At 43.0% G+C, this 21,750-nt stretch overlaps 1 protein-coding gene and 1 long non-coding RNA gene across 2 annotated transcripts in view; both read left to right on the forward strand.

Annotated features, from left to right (window-relative positions):
• LOC138967312 (uncharacterized) overlaps positions 1 to 21,750 on the forward strand; it is a 534,423-nt gene that overhangs the window by 32,404 nt on the left and 480,269 nt on the right. The window lies entirely within an intron of this gene.
• LOC138967294 (dystrobrevin beta-like) overlaps positions 155 to 21,750 on the forward strand; it is a 31,969-nt gene continuing 10,373 nt past the window's right edge. Inside the window, exons 1-7 of the mRNA XM_070339825.1 lie at positions 155 to 260; positions 13,516 to 13,617; positions 15,092 to 15,172; positions 16,054 to 16,267; positions 17,453 to 17,538; positions 18,374 to 18,525; positions 18,981 to 19,089. Coding sequence (XP_070195926.1) covers positions 206 to 260; positions 13,516 to 13,617; positions 15,092 to 15,172; positions 16,054 to 16,267; positions 17,453 to 17,538; positions 18,374 to 18,525; positions 18,981 to 19,089 — 799 coding nt within the window. The 5' untranslated portion in view covers positions 155 to 205. The remainder of the gene's footprint in view (positions 261 to 13,515; positions 13,618 to 15,091; positions 15,173 to 16,053; positions 16,268 to 17,452; positions 17,539 to 18,373; positions 18,526 to 18,980; positions 19,090 to 21,750) is intronic.

Below are 21,750 nucleotides of genomic sequence, written 5' to 3' on the forward strand. Positions count from 1 at the left end.
AATGGATGACACCGAGGTCACTCATCCATCACCGAGTCGACCAAGTCTTACAGTTATTCCTCCCACTCCCTCTCGCCTCCAGCTTTCTGTTTGCCCTTTGACCCGTGAATACCAAATTCGAGTTGACCCGTTGGCGCCCAATGCAGCGTGAAGCGTGTGTATTTCCGTGTCGGAGTGACGTGAATGAAACGCAGACGACAAGCTTATGGCTGTGTCTCCGGACAGCGAATCTATGCCACCCCATGAGTCCCCATCGGAAGGTAAGATGTTACACACAACTTTTAAATCCATAACTGAGAGTGTGAAAGTCGCCCAGGTGTGAGAGTGCACGGTGATGTTGTGTGTAGGTCGGGGCAGAGACGTATGACGTCTCTGGTCGGGGTCACGCCGCGGCGTGCGAGCAGAGACAGAATGGAGGAGTGCACACAATATGGCCACCCCCCAAGTGTAAACAACAAACTTTCACACACACATCGCTCTCTGTGTTCCGATGTGAAAAACGAGTGGCAGTATGAAATTACTGTTACCAAACTTGGTTACCAACCTGAGATGAATGTGTTCTATTCTGAGAGCACACACACACACTGACAGATGCAGTGACCCCTAGCCTGTGTACCGACGGAGATTAGGAAACTTTGCCAGACCAAAAGTAGAGAAGAACATAAATGCACCATTAATTATTATGGCCCACCTGTGTTGTAGACTCGAATGCGTTTTAATCAACAGCAACATTTTGAGACAAATTCCTGGAGAACATGGGGCACTACAGTAAATACTGATTTTCTGCATTGATTCATTTGTACATGTATCAGTATGTAGCCTACATGTTTGTGCTGTTTGTATGTTTACATGTAAGCATGCAGAACTCTAGCTCCTCTGAAAGTAAAAGATCCAGATCCAGATGTTCTATACAGAAATGTCACCTGTACCACAGTGGAACCCTCTGTTAAAACTCCCCCTTTGTAGACCTTGTTTTTTCAGATTTTCTGTCCATAACCTCTGTAGACTTACCTCTAGTTTAAGACTCATTCAATTTAATTATCTGATTTTCTCAGATTTGTTATGCCTTAAAAGGGGGTTCCACTGTGTACCACTAGAAAGAGGGAAAATCTAAACATGAATAAGGCTATGGCTTCATTGACAGCAGAGATACTGTAGCAAGTTACATATCCCTGTTGACAGCTTTGATCTGCTGTGACATTGTAGCTTCAACAAGCGGTAAAGTTATTCCCTTGTGATGTTGTCAGTGATGTCACACGCACAGTAGAGCTAGAGTACATTGCTAGTATACTGTATAGACAGACTTTTGCTTTATTTTCTGGTTTAAAGTTAAACATAAGGATCAGCTTGTTTGAGTAACAACCCCCCCTTCAGGCAGTTTTTAATTTTTAACACCTGCTGGCTGCTTGTTTTTAGTATTTTGTGCGTGTTGTTCAGGGGCTTCCGGAAAGATCTCACAACACTGCTGTCAACTGTGGTTTTTTTGTGTCACAGTGTGTGTGTGTGTGTGTTTAAAATAAGTGTTTACATTTTTAATGGCTTTTATGCCATAAGGCCAACAAAAAAAAGTTGTATGTTTCTGGTCACCCGACCCTACCTAGTTTGTTCCCGCCGACCCTAGACTTTTTTTTTATTGCATTTTGGTTTGTAAAAATAAAGTTGAAATAAACAGTCTGTCATAGTTATTTGAAAAGGCTACTAATAGTCCTTACGGCAGGGCAATAACCCCTTGAAAAATACCTCGGAAAATGTTTTAATGGTTTTGGGTAGTTTAACTCCTGAAGTTTACAAATCCGCAGGATGACATCTTTAAATCCTTGGGCAAATTGAGTTAAAATTAATTATAGGAAAATTAGCAAATGTTGATTTTTTTGTTTAGACACAAAAGGCATTCCATAGAAAAAAGGGCTAGAATGGCGTCATAAACTTCATGACGTCGGGAAAACGTAATGAGTAATATGACGACACGTACAGTATGGCCTGTAGTGTTGTCCGTGTCCGTACTTGAGCTCCTCTTCCAAGACAAATAACAAAGGCATTTGACGTGTTTCATTCTGCTAAATGGAAACAATTTGCACATGAGTGTGTATGGAATTACATCCAGGCTGAGAAGATGTGAAACCTGTGTTATTCGTGGACTTGCGATTAGTGCGTATGGTGTTCCAAAGCACAGGTTTCACTGTCGAAGATAAAACTTGTAAATTGATCTTACAAAATGGCGGGCGATGATCAAAGAACATCGTGAGAGACTAGTTTTCTCCGATTTGATTGTTTACCAGACGATAGAGCTATTTTAGATGGAAGCGTATGCCATCTGGTGACAGCTGTTCATTAACCAGTGTGTTCGTAGGAGTGCTTGATTTCTCTGCAGAAGATCCATGCGTGAAAATCGGTGAAGTCTTTCAGCAAATGTCGCAGTTTGTAAGCGAGTGCTACAGGTGCAAAATCTCAAACAACATATCACGTTACGGTTAGAGATATGAAACCTGGCTAGCTAGAACCTCCAAGCACCAGTCCACATAAATCAAAAACTACCGCCCGCATCAGCCCATTGCTGAACGTCCATCTGAAAAGGGCTGTATTGCAATTCTACGGGGATCTTCCAAATCTTGATCCAGTTGACTTCGGGTGGTTGTAGGATGGGCAGAAAACCGCCTGGAGTAGAACCTACACCAACTGAAGTCATGCTAATTTTGAAGTGTGGCTGTGGAGAAATGTACCATGTGTAACAGCATGCTGTGGTTGCGCAGTCGGTCAATGTGCGTGTGCCATCTTATGTCGATGTCTACTCCTTGGAAATTCCACAAATCCGCACTGGTCATCCATCGTAGTCATCCGCACTGGCCATGTGCAACAGTCACCTTCACCGGTCACCCGCACTGGTCATCTGGATAGGTCATCCACACTGGTCATCCTTTGCGGTCATCCGCACTGGTCATCCTTTTGTGATCTTCCGCATCGGTCATCCGCACTATTCATCCTTCATGATCATCTGCACTGGTCATCCGCACAGGTCATCCTTCATGATCATCTGCACTGGTCATCCGCACAGGTCATCCTTCATGATCATCTGCACTGGTCATCCGCACAGGTCATCCTTCATGATCATCTGCACTAGTCATCGTTCAATTCATGACAATCTGCACTGGTCATCCGCACTAATCATCCGCACTCGTCATCCGCACTGGTCATTTTTCATGATCATCTGCACTGGACATCCGCACCGGTAATCCGCACTGGTCATCTGCACTGGTCATCCTTCATGGTCATCTGCACAGGTCATCCACACTGGTCATCCGCACTGGCAATTCTCACTGGTCACCCGTACTGGTAATCTACATGACATCCTGCGTAATCATCGGGCGTTGTCATTTATTGGTCAGTCAGGCATAGTCATCCGCTACCATTTCCGCAATTGAAAAAAGGCCGATCGATGGTAGCTGCCCTCAAACTGGAAACTCACTGCATGACCATGTCATTGTGTGGTAAACCAGCGTGGTCATCCTGCCTGGTCATCTGGAGTGGTAAACTACACATCATCCTGTGTGGTCATCGGCGAGGTAAAGTGCATACTAACCAGTATCCCTGGTTCGTCGCCATGACCTTTACGTTATGTGATAGAGGTCTTTTGTATGTGAGACATGGTACATCAGGTTTAGCCTCTTGACATGCCGCCTAATACACCTCCTCGGGGCGTCACTAACTGACACAACACTGTGTATATGGTGTCAAAAGGGATTTCATATGCCGAATCGCTTGGCGCTGTGACACCTTACAAGGCCTTTCGTCTGATGTATACATTCCTCACCTGACTGGATCAGTCTTCTTAAAAAAAAAGAGCACAAGATAACTTTAAGTTATTCTGGGTATTACAGCCACTTTTCTAGGATTAAGTTGTTATCTGCTTGCTCACCGACCAAGTCACTCATTGATTCTGGAACCCACCAGGATGGTAGGGTCACTTCAACGACGGGCGCTTCATAAGCTGTCTCCACCTCTGGCGGCTGTGAGCAATATTTGGGAAGTTGCAAAACATTTCCGAATCCACTCTGTAATGATATCTGTCCCTCTGTTCATTTGTCTTCTCTATCTTCTCTTTCCGCGCACCATACCCTGTAAGATGGTCTTGGAGAGCCCGCCTGTTCTTGTTACATGGCCATACAATCTCAGCTTCGTCTTCTTGACAGTGATCTTTGTAGTGATACACGTGCTAAGTGATGGTTTTGCAGACATTAAAATATATGACCTTGAAATTGTTTGACCTTGAAAACGTGTGACCTTCAGTGTTGGTGAACGTTTTTATTCATGGCAAGTTTTAAGAAGATGAACACATTTCGTCATTTTATCTTCAAAAATAGTATAATTCTTTATCATTTGAATGAACATTTGACATTCATATGACCTTGAAATGTGATGAAGGTCAAGCAAAGTGCAACAGTAATCAAAGCCCACAACACATAATAAGCTTAAACCATTAGCTGTAACTGAAAAAATATATTGCTAAAACTAACTATATCATCCTGCTCCGTTAACCAGTTTTAACGGTCCCTCAACAGACCAGTCATTCGGGTTATTGTGTCTGCTAATCATGTAACTGTTGTTATGCTTATTAACTCCCGTTTTATCTCCCGGAAAACATAAATAAATACAGTTCTGCTAGTTTATAGCATGCAGTTTCGACTATTTTGCAGTCTGGAATCCATCTTGTCCGCCATCTTGAATACATCAAAATGCCCAAGGATGACAGAGTGTCATCCGTCGGATCTGTAATCTACAGACATCACAGAGTTCAAAACAGTCAAAACATTCTCCGAGGTATTTTTTGAGGGGTTAAGGTCAAAATCGGGAAATGACGACCTGACTATAAGTCTCTCTGTTTTGATTTATTTGTTTTTTTACAACTTTTGAAAACAAGCATTCACATTACTCCTTGATAACAAAATACTTATTGTTTAGGAAAAAAAAGGTTGTATGTTTCTGGTCACCTGACCCTACCTAGTTTTTTCCCGCCGACCCTAGACTTTTTTTTATTGCATTTGTAGACAAAACAAAACAAAAAACGAAAAAAGCGTCAAAACGAAATTAACCTCCATTGGCAGACAACACAAGGGGGATAACCCCGCATCCCTTTTGTCTCATTTGTTTTGTAATGTGTTGTCTTTCTCTTTGTATGGTAAGTCCAGTCTCTTTGCGTCACTGTATGGTTATTTTCTACCCTGACCACACAACAAACAAAAAAATCCCTACCTACCTACCCTATTTTGTGTAAACATGTTACTAGAAACATACACCTTTTTTTTGTGGCCTTACATTTTTTTCTGTGCTGCAGCAGGAATTATGTTTCCTCTCGATAGACAACTCAGCGTTGCAACTTGCATGTGTCTCCCTCACAAAAGTTCTGACAAACACACACAGCTATGCAAGGCAGACACACGCGCAAGCTGAAATCTACCTACGTTAAGCCTGTGTTGTCCCCCTTTTTTGCTGTAGTTATTGATCGTCGCATTCATAATTGTGACTGCAGCAGCGTTGCCAGCCATGGCGCATCAGACGTACACACGGACGTCAAACACGCTGCTGTGTCGGTATTAGTCGATACCAAGGATTCTGACAGTAGCTTGACACTGGTGTCGTATTGTTCACTCCTTCACTCATACCAAGGTCTCGGTCGCACTGTAGTCTCGGTCAGTGCCAGGGGCGAGTGCGTGGATGACGTCATGTCGTAGCGTGTCTCCAGTGCCGTGCTACGCTAGCCTTCGCGGTTTTTGTGCCAGAGCAGTGCCATCGTTGTATGTGCTGTCAGGCCTGAAACTTCGCGGCTGGGGAATGGATTCTTGAGTCATTCTGTGCTGCTGGTGTGTGTGTGTGCTGTGAATTTAAGAAGAGCGGTTGATTTTTGAGCGATATTTGTCGCGTTTGCAGAGTGAACATGCACTGATTTAGAGCAGGATTTTCCGAGTGAAATCTTCGTCTTGGACATTATCGTATCGGCGATTCCCCGTGTGGAGACGGTTAGGTCAGAATAATCCTGCTACTCGAATATTCCGTTAGCACAGTCGCAGTAAGCATCAGCTTGCAGACTGTCCATTGCTGAATATATATAAATATATATATATAATACGTCATTCTTAGAGCCAGAGAAAATAAAGAAAGAAAACGTCAGGGGGCGGGCTCGGAAATCCATGTCAATGAATGATTGAATGCGTTCTAATGATCGAGTGTTGTAAACAATAAGTGGACTATTGTGCCGTGTATAACTATAATAATTGGTTGTTGATTGACCACAGCAATTATGGTAAAATATGTAATATGAATCCACCCAGCCATTGTCTCAGATTACTTCAACCAAAGTGGGGGAGGGGGCGGTGATACTTTTGTTAATTGACTATCCTGACAATTGTCATTGACCATTAATTTGTAGTGGTGACAATCCGTCTTACTTGCTGATCAGAGGACACATGCAGAGCTCTATAGCTTCTAAATGGTCAAAACCAGAGGGTGTCTGTAAGTGCCACAGTGTAAGGCCCAAAAAAAAAAGGTGTATGTTTCTGGTAACATGGCTACAAAAAATAGGGTAGGTAGGTAGGGATATTTTTTTTTGTTTTTTGTGGTCAGGGTAGAAAATAACTATACAGTGACGCAAAGAGACTGGACTTACTATACAAAGAGAAAGACAACACATTACAAAACAAATGAGACAAAGGGGATGCGGGGTTATCCCCCTTGTGTCGTCTGCCATCTGTTACTTTCGTTTTGACGCTTTTTTTTTGCTTTTTTTTTACAAATGCAATAAAAAAAAAAAGTCTAGGTATCAAAATGCAGAATAGCCTCAACTGAGTGAATCTACGCCTATGGTTAAAATTGTACCTGGGTCATGGTGACCCTGGGTCAATGTTGTGAACCAAATTTACGTGAATCAGGTCATGGTGACCTACTTTTGAGCATATTGATTTGAATAATCTTAATTTAGGGTTACCATTGCTTGGACTTTTATTTTTGGTCTTCTTGAATGATCTAACGCGTTCGTTTATAGATAACCATGCCCATGGCCCAGATGTCAATAGTTTACAGACTACCTTGGGGTGAGACTGCATGTGAGTCTGTGACAATGAATGTTTTGTCTAGGTCACTGTGAAACACCCTTAATTACATGTACCATGATGTATGTTTGGTTTGAGTTAGATGACAGAAAGACATAATTGGATACATAGGGTGGGGCATTGGAGACAATTTGCATCAAACTCAAAAGCTAAAATTCTGGTCGCAGGTTAAACTTCAAGGAAGTAGTACAGTACCAGGGATGTCGTTAGGCGCCGGACATCGGACATAGACCGATTAAGAGGCTCAAATGTCCGATTCACATAGCCGCATGGCGGTTAGATGTCCTATCGTTTTCAACTGAGCGCTGGCATTGTCCGATAATAACTCAATTCCTTCGGACAGCGCGATATTCGATAGTGTTCCTTTCAAGATACACATTTTCAAAAAGCGACCAAGCACTCTCGCGTACAGGTGCACTGAAGTTATGCAGTGCGGATCTTGCGTTTGGGTGACACCCGTCTGCAGCACATTAAAGTTAGGAGTATGGAAGACAACTCCAACTGACTAAGTCTTGCGTCTGCTTTTGCTTTCAGTTCGATACATTTTGACGAAGCGCACTGAGTTATGCCACCGAAAAATAAAAATAAAGCCTGCCAAAGTTCAACAAAAGCTGAACACGTTTGGCTATTCAACCGCACCCTGTGCTACATTAGGGTCAAAAACAGTGGGGAACACGGCGAGCGTCATTCTTGAAAATGAAAAAATTCTGACGTCCTATTGAAATTTCTGAAAGCGGTCAAATGTCCTATTGATGCTGAAGAGCTAGGACATTTGTCCTATAGGTATGAATTTGCAGCAACATCCCTGCAGTACTATGTATATACTATAACTATATAAACCTTGCAAGGTCATTAGTGGGACAGGACCGGCACGGGTGGCCTAGTGGTAAGGCGTCCGCCCCGTGATCGGGAGGTCGTGGGTTCGAACCCCGGCCGGGTCATACCTAAGACTTTAAAATTGGCAATCTAGTGGCTGCTCCGCCTGGCGTCTGGCATTATGGGGTTAGTGCTAGGACTGGTTGGTCCGGTGTCAGAATAATGTGACTGGGTGAGACATGAAGCCTGTGCTGCGACTTCTGTCTTGTGTGTGGCGCACGTTATATGTCAAAGCAGCACCGCCCTGATATGGCCCTTCGTGGTCGGCTGGGCGTTAAGCAAACAAACAAACAAACAAACAAACAATTAGTGGGACAAAAGGATTAATCAGGTCATAGCTTAAAGGTGACATTAAAATATTTAAACACAGTATTTACAAAAAAGATAATAACATTAAAGAATTATTGTGGAGAGAGAGAAAGAGAGAGACAGTAATACTGTAGGTTATGACTGGTTTGAGATCAGGGGTTCGTAACAACCAGAAGTACAATGCACATGTAAATGTAATGCATTCCTGGATTAATTTTGTTCATGTCTGTCAGTGTAATGAGAGGAGCATATATATATATATATGACAATGAATGTCTGCATAAATGCAAGGGTACTCACTCTACCCATACAAACCCGACAGAGTTATTTCCCGAATTCGTCTATTAGGCACACACACAAAAATAGTCTGTTTACGGTATTCCGACCGACCCTATTTTTTCGCGCGACCCTAGACTTTTTTTGGCATTGGGGGGAAGAAAAAAAAATCTTTGTTTTTTGGCAAAATAACTTAAAAATATGTTTTTTGGGAGAGAAAATTTTAAAAAAAATAAAAATAAAAATCCCGATCTACCGACCCTATTTTTTTTGCCTATGTTACCGTAAACAGACTTTTTTTTTTTTGCCTTAGTATTACACTGTGCAGTTTCTGAGATTCAGACCCAGAATTTCTTCATTATTTTGGACTCGTAGGTGACTTTTCAGACGTTTTCAAATATTCCTGTTTCCATTCCTGTTTCCATGCATGGTAGGAATGCGTAATTTTAGCAAGGGACAGCAGAAAGCCTAACATTCTCTGTTTAGAGGTGTACATTCATGAGTTGGGCCACACATTAATTTATAGGTACAGCAGTACCTGCGATGTGTGGACCCTCCCATGAGAGGACGTCACCTCCCTTAAAAGGACACCTTCTCTTGTCCCTTTGTATATTATCTCTACCAAAGTATACCTGTCATGAAAGGCCACCCGCAATGTAGGGACACTTTTGGCTGGTCCAAAGGGTGTCCTTTCATCGCAAGTACCACTGTACCATTGTAAATGATGTCTATGTGAGTTGTGACATACCAGTTACCACTTGTGCAGATGGCCAACCCCATGAACCAAGAAAGAATGTGTTGTTTTTGTTCACTCAACAGTTGTATGGGAATGAAGTGCACACGGTTGAATGAGATTATGACTGTGAACTCTAAAGCATTGTCACCATTGTGATCAGGAGGGGGAAAAAAAAGGACTGAAAGTGACAGGTCTACGGACAGAATCACAATGATTGCTCAGTCAGTGTTTGGCCTGCCGGTGTAGTAAGTTTTAGTACAGTGTATCACTGACTAAGTCAGCGGAGTGTCTGTGATCGAAAAAGACCAGGTCTTTCAGACTGATGTGAGCGGCATAATCACAAGGATTGCCGAGCGAGCGTTTGTGTGGTAGTGCAGGAAGGAAATATCACCATCAGTGATATTAGTCAGAAGAATGGATTGACAAGAGCATAATCACAACGGTTGCTCAAACTCAAAGTTGGCTGTTCATTGTTGGAGTGGCACTGGCAGTGTAGAAAGTAACAGTATCGGTCAGCAGAGTGTGTGTGATCGGTCAGAAGTATGGAGTGTCTGGCGGTGAATCAGCAGCGCTTTGCCTCGGTCATAGACAACATCAACAAGGAACTCAACCAGAGAGGTGAGTCATCCTCCTCTGTCAATCAATCAATATGAAGCTTATATAGCGCGTATTCCGTGGGTACAGTTCTAAGCGCTTGTGCAAAGGGTCAGCGTGTTTGCCTCTGTACATTGGTATTGGTATCATATATTTATGGTCGTGTGAGGTTACCGTCATGGAAATTCAATTCGGGCAGCTTTCTCATTGGGGAAAGCGAGCTGCCAATGCCATGCAGTACGGCCTTACAGTGAAACCCCCCCTTTTACAACCCCCCCTAATTTAAGACTTCCTACTTTCTAAGACACTCCCTTTCTCAGATGTTCTTTTCTTAATCTTAAGTCTCTGTAAATTTACCTCCATGTTGGGCGGGGATGTAGCTCAGTCGGTAGCGCGCTGGATTTGTATCCAGTTGGCCGCTGTCAGCGTGAGTTCGTCCCCACGTTCGGCGAGAGATTTATTTCTCAGAGTCAACTTTGTGTGCAGACTCTCCTCGGTGTCCGAACACCCCCGTGTGTACACGCAAGCACAAGACCAAGTGCGCACGAAAAAGATCCTGTTATCCATGTCAGAGTTCGGTGGGTTATAGAAACACGAAAATACCCAGCATGCTTCCTCCGAAAGCGGCGTATGGCTGCCTAAATGGCGGGGTAAAAACGGTCATACACGTAAAAGCCGTGGAAGTTTCAGCCCATGAACGAACAAACAAACAAACAAACAAACCTCCATCTTAAAACTCTCTCCTTTTTAAGACCTAATTTTCTTAGCTTCTTGAAGGTTGATAGAGGGGGGGGGGGTGCCACTGTATCCATTCTGTTTTCCTTTTTACATTTAGTCAAGTTTTGACTAAATGTTTTAACATAGAGGGGGAATCGAGACGAGGGTCGTGGTGTATGTGTGTGTGTGCGTCTGTCTGTCTGTCTGTGTGTGTAGAGCGATTCAGACTAAACTACTGGACCGATCTTTATGAAATTTGACATGAGAGTTCCTGGGTATGATACCCCCAGACGTTTTTTCTTTTTTTCGATAAATGTCTTTGATGACGTCATATCCGGCTTTTTGTAAAAGTGGAGGCGGCACTGTCACGCCCTCATTTTTCAACCAAATTGGTTGAAATTTTTGTCAAGTAATGTTCGACGAAGCCCGGACTTTGGTATTGCATTTCAGCTTGGTGGCTTAACAATTAATTAATGACTTTGGTCATTAAAAATCTGAAAATTGTAAAAAAAATAAAATGATTATAAAACGATCCAAATTTACGTTCATCATATTCTCCATTATTTTCTGATTCCAAAAACATAAAAATATGTTATATTTGGATTAAAAACAAGCTCTGAAAATTAAATATATAAAAATTATTATCAAAATAACATTTTTGAAATCAATTTAAAAACACTTTCATCTTATTCCTTGTCGGTTCCTGATTCCAAAAACATATAGATATGATATGTTTGGATTAAAAACACGCTCAGAAAGTTAAAACGAAGAGAGGTACAGAAAAGCATGCTATCCTTCTCAGCGCAACTACTACCCCGCTCTTCTTGTCAATTTCACTGCCTTTGCCACGAGCGGTGGACTGACGATGCTACGAGTATACGGTCTTGCTGAAAAATTGCATTGCGTTCAGTTTCGTTCTGTGAGTTTGACAGCTTGACTAAATGTTGTATTTTCGCCTTACGCGACTTGTTTTTTCTGCATGCGTGTTTTTATGTTTCCAAGCCCTAAGACTTTCGCTGTGAAGTTGGGATCTTTATTGTGTACATGGGCATGTTCGGAGGCTGAGGAGAGTCTGCACAAAGTTGACTCTGGGAAATGGATTCCTCGCTGAACGTTGGGGTCGAACCCACGCTGCTAGCGACAACTGGTTTTGAAGCCAGTGCCACTAATGACTGAGCTATCTCCCCACACGATCAGTCATAGTCATACTGTGGGACCTGCTATTGAAGATCAGTCTTGCATGTTCCTCGTGGTTCTCGAGACAAGAAACAATATCAAGCAACACCTGCCATTAAGGAAACTTGTGGCAGGTACTGCTGACTATGTCATCCCTGCAAAACATCATGTATGCAATTATGGTGGAACCCCTCTTTTAAGAGCGCAACCCCCCCACCCCCTTCCCCCCGCCCTATTCGAGGCTCCTTACCTATCAAGAACCTGTTTGCTCAGAATTTCTGTTCATAACCATACATTTTATTTACCCCCATTTTAAAACTCCCTCTCATAACTGATTTTCTTAGGTTTTTGAGGTCTCAAAAGGGGGGTTCCGTTGTACCTGCAATAAGATTTGTCTTACATGATCCTCGTTGTTCTCGAGACAAGAAACAATATCAAGCAAAACCTGCCAAAGAGAAAACTTGTGGCAGGTATACTGCTGTTTGTCATTCCTGCAGAGATTTGCGAACAAATCAAGCATGTAAAAATGTTACCTGCGCTTTTGTCTTTGTGCCGACGAAGAGAGAGCTGTACACAGGTCCATGTCATTACCTTTTGACCAGCCAGGTCAGAAGTTTTTTTTTTTATCAAACGTATTACAATGTACTGATATAGCTGTACTGTACAAGTCAAACTTGACAGTATAATGAGAAGCCTGCAGACAGTTCTTGGAATTGGTTTGGAATGTGATTGTGAATGTGAGCAATTTTTATGTGCCAATATGACCGTTCTTCTGCACAGAATGCAAGGTAGACGGAGTGTGATTCAGGGCACAGATCTGACCGTTGTGTGTTGATGTGTGTTGACCGTTACCTGACAGGTGTGTGTTGATGTGTGTTATTGTTAACCGTTACCTGACGTGTGTGTTGATCGTTACCTGACAGGTGTGTGTTGATGTGTGTTAACCGTTACCTGACGTGTGTGTTGATGTTCGTTAACCATTACCTGACAGGTGTGTGTTGATGTGTGTTAACCGTTACCTGACAGGTGTGTGTTGATGTGTGTTAACCATTACCTGACAGGTGTGTGTTGATGTGTGTTAAACTGTTACCTGACAGGTGTGTGTTGATGTGTGTTAATTAACCGTTACCTGACAGGTGTGTGTGTGTCCGTCGCGATATAACCTTGAATGGTTGAAAACGACGTTAAACACCAAATAAAGAAAGAAATGTGTTGATGTGTGTTGACTGTTACCTGACAGGTGTGTGTTGATGTGTGTTAACCGTTACCTGACAGGTGTGTGTTAACCGTTACCTGACAGGCGTGTGCTAACCGTTACTTGACAGGTGTGTGTTGATGTGTGTTAACTGTTACCTGACCGGTGCGTGTTGATGTGTGTTGACCGTTACCTGACAGGTCTGTGTTGATGTGTGTTGACCATTACCTGACAGGTGTGTGTTAACTGTTACCTGAGCGGTGTGTGTTGACCGTTACCTGACAGGTGTGTGTTGACCGTTACCTGACAGGTGTGTGTTGACCGTTACCTGACAGGTCTGTGTTGATGTGTGTTGACCATTACCTGACAGGTGTGTGTTAACTGTTACCTGACAGGTGTGTGTTGACCGTTACCTGACAGGTGTGTGTTGATGTGTGTTGACCGTTACCTGACAGATGTGTGTTGACCGTTACCTGACAGGTGTGTGTTGCTGTGTGTTGACCGTTACCTGACAGGTGTGTGTTGATGTGTTGCAGGCTATCTGGTGGGGGCGGCTGGGGAGGAGATGGTGGGGTCAGAGATGCCAGGATGTGCCGCCAAAGCTGGTATACAGCAGAAACAGCTTCTCAAGGAAATGAGTAAGTGGGCTGAATGCAGGATTGATAGATGGATCAACAGACAGACATGTCCAGAATGTCGGACAGGAGAGAATAACAAGTCGCGTAAGGCGAAAATACAACATCTAGTCAAGTAGCTGTCGAACTCACAGAATGAAACTGAACGCAATGCAACGCAGCAAGACCGTATACTCGTAGCATCGTCAGTCCATCGCTCATGGCAAAGGCAGTGAAATTGACAAGAAGAGCGTAGTAGTTGCACTGAGAAGGATAGCACGCTTTTCTGTACCTCTCTTCGTTTTAACTTTCTGAGCGTGTTTTTAATCCAAACATATCATATCTATATGTTTTTGGAATCAGGAACGACGGGCGCAGTGGCGTGGTGGTAAGACGTCGGCCTCCTAATCGGGAGGTCGTGAGTTCAAATCCCGGTCGCTGCCGCCTGGTGGGTTAAGAGTGGAGATTTTTCCGATCTCCCAGGTCAACTTATGTGCAGACCTGCTAGTGACTTAACCCCCTTCGTGTGTACACGCAAGCACAAGACCAAGTGCGCACGGAAAAGATCCTGTAATCCATGTCAGAGTTCGGTGGGTTATGGAAACACGAAAATACCCAGCATGCCTACTCAACGAAAGCGGAGTGAAGCTGACTATGCTCTCAGAGTATAGTGTGGGGAACCCAAATGGGCAAAACGAGCTCACACGTAACCAGACAATTCTGGAACGCTGAAGAAGAAGAAGAGGAATCAGGAACCGACAAGGAATAAGATGAAAGTGTTTTTAAATTGATTTGGACAATTTAATTTTGATAATAATTTTAATATTTTTAATATTTAAAGCTTGTTTTTAATCCAAATATAACATATTTATATGTTTTTGGAATCAGAAAATGATGCAGAATAAGATGAGCGTAAATTTGGATCGTTTTATAAAATTTTACAATTTTCAGATTTTTAATGACCAAAGTCATTAATTAATTTTTAAGCCACCAAGCTGAAATGCAATACCGAAGTCCGGGCTTCGTCGAACATTACTTGACCAAAATTTCAACCAATTTGGTAGAAAAATGAGGGCGTGACAGTGCCGCCTCAACTTTCACGAAAAGCCGGATATGACGTCATCAAAGACATTTATCAAAAAAATGAAAAAAACGTTCGGGGATTTCATACCCAGGAACTCTTATGTCAAATTTCATAAAGATCGGTCCAGTAGTTTAGTCTGAATCGCTCTACACACACACACAGACACACAAACACCATATGACCCTCGTCTCGATTCCCCCCTCTACGTTAATACATTTAGTCAAAACTTGACTAAATGTAAAAAGAACAAGACTCACTGTGCGCTGCAAGAATTCTGAACTTAACAGCTTTGTGGGCGATGAAGAATTTGAACAGCTTGATTTCTTTTCAATTTAAGCAGTGTCATTTCTTTTCAATTTGAGCAGCATTATTTCTGTTCTTGATTATTATTCTGATTGTGTGATCTGTTTTCAGGAGCACAAAACTTTGATGTCATCCGCTTTGCCACTTACAGAACAGCCTGCAAATTACGCTTCATTCAAAAAAGGACAAACTGTGAGTATTTCATCTGTTGTGGTGTTGTCGGGGTGGTAATTAAGACGTCGGCCTCCTAATCTGGAGGTCGTGAGTTCGAATCCTGGTCGCTGCTGCCTGCTGGGTTAAAAGTGGAGATTTTTCCGATCTCCCAGGTCAACTTATGTGCAGACCTGCTAGTGACTTAACCCCCTTTGTGTGTACATGCAAGCACAAGACCAAGTGCGCACGGAAAAGATCCTGTAATCCATGTCAGAGTTTGGTGGGTTATAGAAACACGAAAATACCCAGCATGCCTCCCCCAAAATCAGCGTATGCTGCTGGAATGGCGGGGTAAAAACGGTCATACACGTAAAAATCTACTCGTGCTAAAAACATGAGTGAACGTGGGAGTCTAAGCCCATGAACGAAGAAGAAGGTGTTGTCGTGTTCTGGGAGTCTGTCTCTCGCTGTCTCTGTCTCTATCTCTCTCCCTGTGCTTCTCTCGACAATCTCTCCCTCTGTCACTCATTCCTTCTCCAGACTAAGGCTGGTGGAATAAAAGCATGCTTGTGTGCTAATGCCACAACCCTCGTTAATATAGATCTATTTTATCTCTGCCTCTCTTACTTTGTTTACCTCTCATATGATTAGATCTATTTTCCTGCCAGTTCTTCTGGATCCTCTGTGAAACTGTTTTATGTATTAATTGAACACTGGATTTCCCTTCTTTGAGCCAATTGAAGTCAGAGGCCGACTAAAACTCATACGTATTTAGGTGGCTAGCCGAGACTACAAAAGATATGTTCAATCATAAAACCTCAACCACTAGCAAGGTCTCTGAGAACAATGACTGTCTCGATCTGTGTAAAATGTCATGGTTTAGTCAAAAATAAAAATAACGCATAATCTTTTGTTTGCAGTACACCAGGTAGATATATGGAACATGATTGAAGCGTTCCGGGAAAACGGACTGAACAGTGTGGAGGCTCAGCACGACCTTGGGATCGGTCGCCTGGAGAGTTTGCTGTCCACTGTGTTCGTTCAGCTCAACAAGCGACTGCCCCCAGCCCAGCACGTCAACGTGGACGAGTGTGTAGGACTGACCCTCAGCTGGCTGCTCAACACTTATGACAAGTCAGTGTCCGGCAATGATTTTTTCTTTACAGTTGAACGTCCATTTTAAGACCTTACACACACACACACACACACACACACACACACACACACACACACACACACACACACACACACACACACACACACACACACACACACACACACACACACACACACAGATAAAATCTTTTATTAAAATGAATCAACACTTTTGACAAGTAAGTGTCCGGCGCTGTTTTTTTTATAGTTGAACGTTCACACACACACACACACACACACACACACACACACACACACACACACACACACACACACACACACACACACACCTGAGAAAATCTATCTTTCCTACGGGCAGAAAATCTGAAAAAAGCAAAGCCTTGAAAAGTCTTTAATTAGGGGGTTAAAAATGGGGTTCCACTGTATTATTGTCATTGAAATGTACAAAGTTGCACAGAAAATCTCTGCTTGGGCATCTTACTCTTAAGCTTGTTTCCAGTGCCACCAAACTTGCAAGTCCAGAACAAAAACTTTGCAAATGATCAAGGATCGAAGGGATTCTGTTGAGTAATGCGAGTACTGTTTCCAACCACATGTAGGTGAAGTAGTTCACACTTACACTCAAGCTGAGAACATTGCTGTTGTAAGTAATCAAAGTAAGAACAGGCAACCCTACCATTTTAAGACCCCGGCCCAATTTAAGACTTCCTCTCTTTTTAAGACCATGTTTTCTCATTTTTGTTCATAAGCTCTGTAAATTTACCCCCATTTGAAGACTCCCTACGACGGCCGCAGTGGCGTGGTTGTAAGACATCGGCCTCCTAATCGGGAGGTCAACTTATGTGCAACTTATGTGCAGACCTGCTAGTGACTTAACCCCCTTTGTGTGTACACGCAAGCACAAGACCAAGTGCGCACGGAAAAGATCCTATTATCCATGTCAGAGTTTGGTGGGTTATAGAAACACGAAAATACCCTGCATTCCTCCCCCGAAATCGGCGTATGCTGTCTGAATGGCGGGGTAAAAACAGTCATACACGTAAAATTCCACTCGTGCTAAAATAATGAGTGAACGTGGGAGTTTAAGCCCATGAACGAAGAAGAAGAAGACTCCCTACTTTAAAGACCTACTTTTCTCATGTTTTTGGTTTGTCTGAAAATTGGGGTTCCTCTGTAATAACATGCAACCCTGCCATGTTACAGAGAGTCCATGGGACATGTGCGCACGTTTGCGGTCAAAGTGGCTCTCTCCCACATGTGTGCTGGGAAGTTGATTGACAAGTTGCGCTGTAAGTAATCCAGTGTGTTTCATTTTGGTTGATGGTGCTTATTTGTGTATTTGAAATTGATAGAAGCAGCCATAAAAAAAAAAAAAATAGACTGCCATCGTTCAAAAATTCAGAATCAAAAAGGTACGTTTTTGGAACGTTTAAGATGATGATCTTCATCTCTCGAGCCGGCCTGAATGTGTAGCGCCAGCGAACATCAAGAAGAAGATTGGAACGTTTAATTTATGACAAGGCAAAACGTTACATTCACTGATCTCCGACCAAATCTTTGGTCTTGCTTATGTCTGCTGAGCGAGTTTCTGGACAATTTGTCACATCTGTTTTCTGTGTTATAAGTGTTTGTTTGTCTGTCTGTCACAAATGAAACGTTCCATACCTTTCTTGGTTTTTTTAAATTCTGATAGAAGCAGCAATTTTGTTTTATCAGAATGTAGGTGTCAAAATGTGGTGACCCAATCCATATTCTTCTTCTCTGCTGTTAGAGCCACTTGACAGAATAGAAACATTAACATTGGTCTATATGGATTCTGTACTGAGAGCGACACTTTATTGAAATATTGTTTTTTGACAGAGGAGTTTGGGACAGGTACCAGAGTTTACATTAAGTTTGGTTGGGTGATTCATATGGCAGATTCGCCCCCAAATCGGCGTATGGCTGCCCAAATGGCGGGGTAAAAATGGTCACACACTTTCAAACCCACTCGTGCGTGCAAAAAACCCAACTGTGTATACTTGGAAGTTTCTGCCCATGAATGCAGAAGTAGAATGTATGTCAGATATTTATGCTAGATTGATCCTTGTTTGTGTGTATCTAATGTTCTGTCTTTTTGTGCAGACATATTCACGCAGATCTCGGACTCCAGCGGCCATATGATATGGAGCAAATTTGATGAATATCTGCGGGAGTTACTGGCCCTTCCCACGGCCATCTTTGAAGGGCCATCATTTGGATACACAGAGTCTGCTTCACGTAGCTGCTTTGATGTGGTATGCTTTCTCTAGTCAAGTCAATGTCATGTGGCAATATATTTTGGTCAGATATTTCTGACTATTTTAGTGTTCACAACTTGAGGTTGAATGATTTTTAATTGTCAGATCAAGTTTGATACTATTTCTTCATTTCCTCATGAATTAGAAATGTTTTCTGAATCATCTCTCTTTTGTTATTCATTTTCTGTTATTCATTTTCTGTTATTCATTTTCTGTTATTCATTTTCTGTTATTCCTGTGCTATTCAGGAGGATGGGTTACATTGAAGTCAGGTTTGAATTTCCTCCTGTCTGAGGCGAATTTAAAAGTCAAGTTTTTCCTGCTACCTGTACACTGCAATCGTAACCTCTGATGCTGACAGAGACATAGCAGAACAACTTGGACCTAGAGGGCCATAGAGAGCAGCATGGTGTTTCTTAAATAAATGTAAAAATGTGGTCTTGCATGTGCAGAACTCCCAGGTGAACGTGAACGACTTCCTGCACGTTCTGATGGCAGTGCCTGGTCCCCAGTACCTGATGTGGTTACCTACCTTAACACGCATGGCACAGGTGGAAACAGGTTAGAGCCCTACACAAATAGAGCGCTTGGCTGGCACCATTTAAGTACCTTGACGTGCGTGGTACAGGTGGAAAAAGGTAAGAGCGCTGCACAAATAGAGTGCTTGGGTGGCAACATTTAAGTACCTTACGTGGTAACCTTATACCCACAGTACCTAATGTTGATACCCCTTACACGCATGTCACAGGTAGAAACAGGTACGACCTCGGAACAAAAAAAGTGCTTCAGTGGCATCATTAAAGTACCTGATTGGGTTACCTTACCCCCAGTACCTGATGTGGTTATCTGCCTTGACACGCATGGCACAGGTTAAAACAGGTACGGGATTTGCAAAGACAGAGTACTTGGGTAGCACCATTAGAGTCACATGTTCTGATGAACACTTGGGTAGCACCATCAGAGTCCACGTGTTCTGATGAACACTTGGGTAGCACCATCAGAGTCCACGTGTTCTGATGAACACTTGGGTAGCACCATCAGAGTCCACATGTTCTGATGAACACTTGGGTAGCATTGTTAGAGTCACATGTTCTGATGAACACTTGGGTAGCACCATCAGAGTCACATGTTCTGACGAACACTTGGGTAGCACCATTAGAGTCACATTTTCTGATGAACACTTGGGTAGCACCATTAGGGTCACATGTTCTGATGATCACTTGGGTAGCACTATCAGTCACATGTTCTGACGAACACTTGGGTAGCACCATTAGAGTCGCATGTTCTGATGAACACTTGGGTAGCATTGTTAGAGTCACATGTTCTGATGAACACTTGGGTAGCACCATTAGAGTCACATGTTCTGATGAACACTTGGGTAGCACCATTAGAGTCGCATGTTCTGATGAACACTTGGGTAGCACCATTAGAGTCACATGTTCTGATGAACACTTGGGTAGCACCATTAGTCACATGTTCTGTTGAACCATTGGGTAGCACCATAAGAGTCGCATGTTCTGATGAACACTTGAGTAGCACCATTAGAGTCACATGTTCTGATGAACACTTGGGTAGCACCATTAGAGTCACATGTTCTGATGAACACTTGGGTACCACCATTAGAGTCACATGTTCTGATGAACACTTGGGTAGCACCATTAGTCACATGTTCTGATGAACGTTTGGATAGCACCATTAGATCCACATGTTCCGAGGAACACTTTCTGTTGTAACAGGACTGCAGCATATTATAGAAGTTTTGTTGTGTGTTGCTCTGGTTTGTTTTAGTAATTATTGTAATATAATTATGTCTAAAAAAGAAAAATGTAGAAAAAGAAAATCCTCAATGCTGTTATAGTCTGTTTTACTGTGGCCGTCTACCACAGCGGAACATTCCCCCCCCCCCCCCTCTTCCTTCCCCTGTTTAAACTACTTATTTGTGTAGTTTTCATAATGTCTGTAAAGGTATGTTCATCTTAATTTAAGAACACTTCCTTTTAAGACCTGATTTTCTCAGATGTTGGGAAGGGGGTCCCAAAGGATAATCATTATTGCATAGACCATTTATCCTAGACCGCCAACTAGCTCTCTCTCCGCTCTATCTCTCTACATAGACCATTTATCCTGGACCGCCAACTAGCTCTCTCTCCGCTCTATCTCTCTACATAGACCATTTATCCTGGACCGCCAACTAGCTCTCTCTCCGCTCTATCTCTCTACATAGACCATTTATCCTGGACCGCCAACAAGCTCTCTCTCCGCTCTATCTCTCTACATAGACCATTTATCCTGGACCGCCAACTAGCTCTCTCTCCGCTCTATCTCTCTACATAGACCATTTATCCTGGACCGCCAACTAGCTCTCTCTCCGCTCTATCTCTCTACATAGACCATTTATCCTGGACCGCCAACTAGCTCTCTCTCCGCTCTATCTCTCTACATAGACCATTTATCCTGGACCGCCAACTAGCTCTCTGTCCGCTCTATCTCTACATAGACCATTTATTCTGGACCGCCAACTAGCTCTCTCTCCGCTCTATCTCTCTACATAGACCATCTATCCTGGACCGCCAACTAGCTCTCTCTCCGCTCTATCTCTCTACATAGACCATCTATCCTGGACCGCCAACTAGCTCTCTCCGCTCTATCTTTCTACATAGACCATCTATCCTGGACCGCCAACTAGCTCTCTCTCCGCTCTATCTCTCTACATAGACCATTTATCCTGGACCGCCAACTAGCTCTCTCTCCGCTCTATCTCTCTACATAGACCATTTATCCTGGACCGCCAACTAGCTCTCTCTCCGCTCTATCTCTCTACATAGACCATTTATCCTGGACCGCCAACTAGCTCTCTCTTCGCTCTATCTCTCTACATAGACCCTTTATCCTGGACCGCCAACTAGCTCTCTCTCCGCTCTTTCTCTCTACATAGACCCTTTATCCTGGACCGCCAACTAGCTCTCTCTCCGCTCTATCTCTCTACATAGACCATTTATCCTGGACCGCCAACTAGCTCTCTCTCCGCTCTATCTCTCTACATAGACCATTTATCCTGGACCGCCAACTAGCTCTCTCTCCGCTCTTTCTCTCTACATAGACCATTTATCCTGGACCGCCAACTAGCTCTCTCTTCGCTCTATCTCTCTACATAGACCCTTTATCCTGGACCGCCAACTAGCTCTCTCTCCGCTCTTTCTCTCTACATAGACCATTTATCCT

The sequence above is a fragment of the Littorina saxatilis genome, linkage group LG5, assembly GCF_037325665.1.
Source record: "Littorina saxatilis isolate snail1 linkage group LG5, US_GU_Lsax_2.0, whole genome shotgun sequence".
NCBI lineage: Eukaryota > Metazoa > Mollusca > Gastropoda > Littorinimorpha > Littorinidae > Littorina > Littorina saxatilis.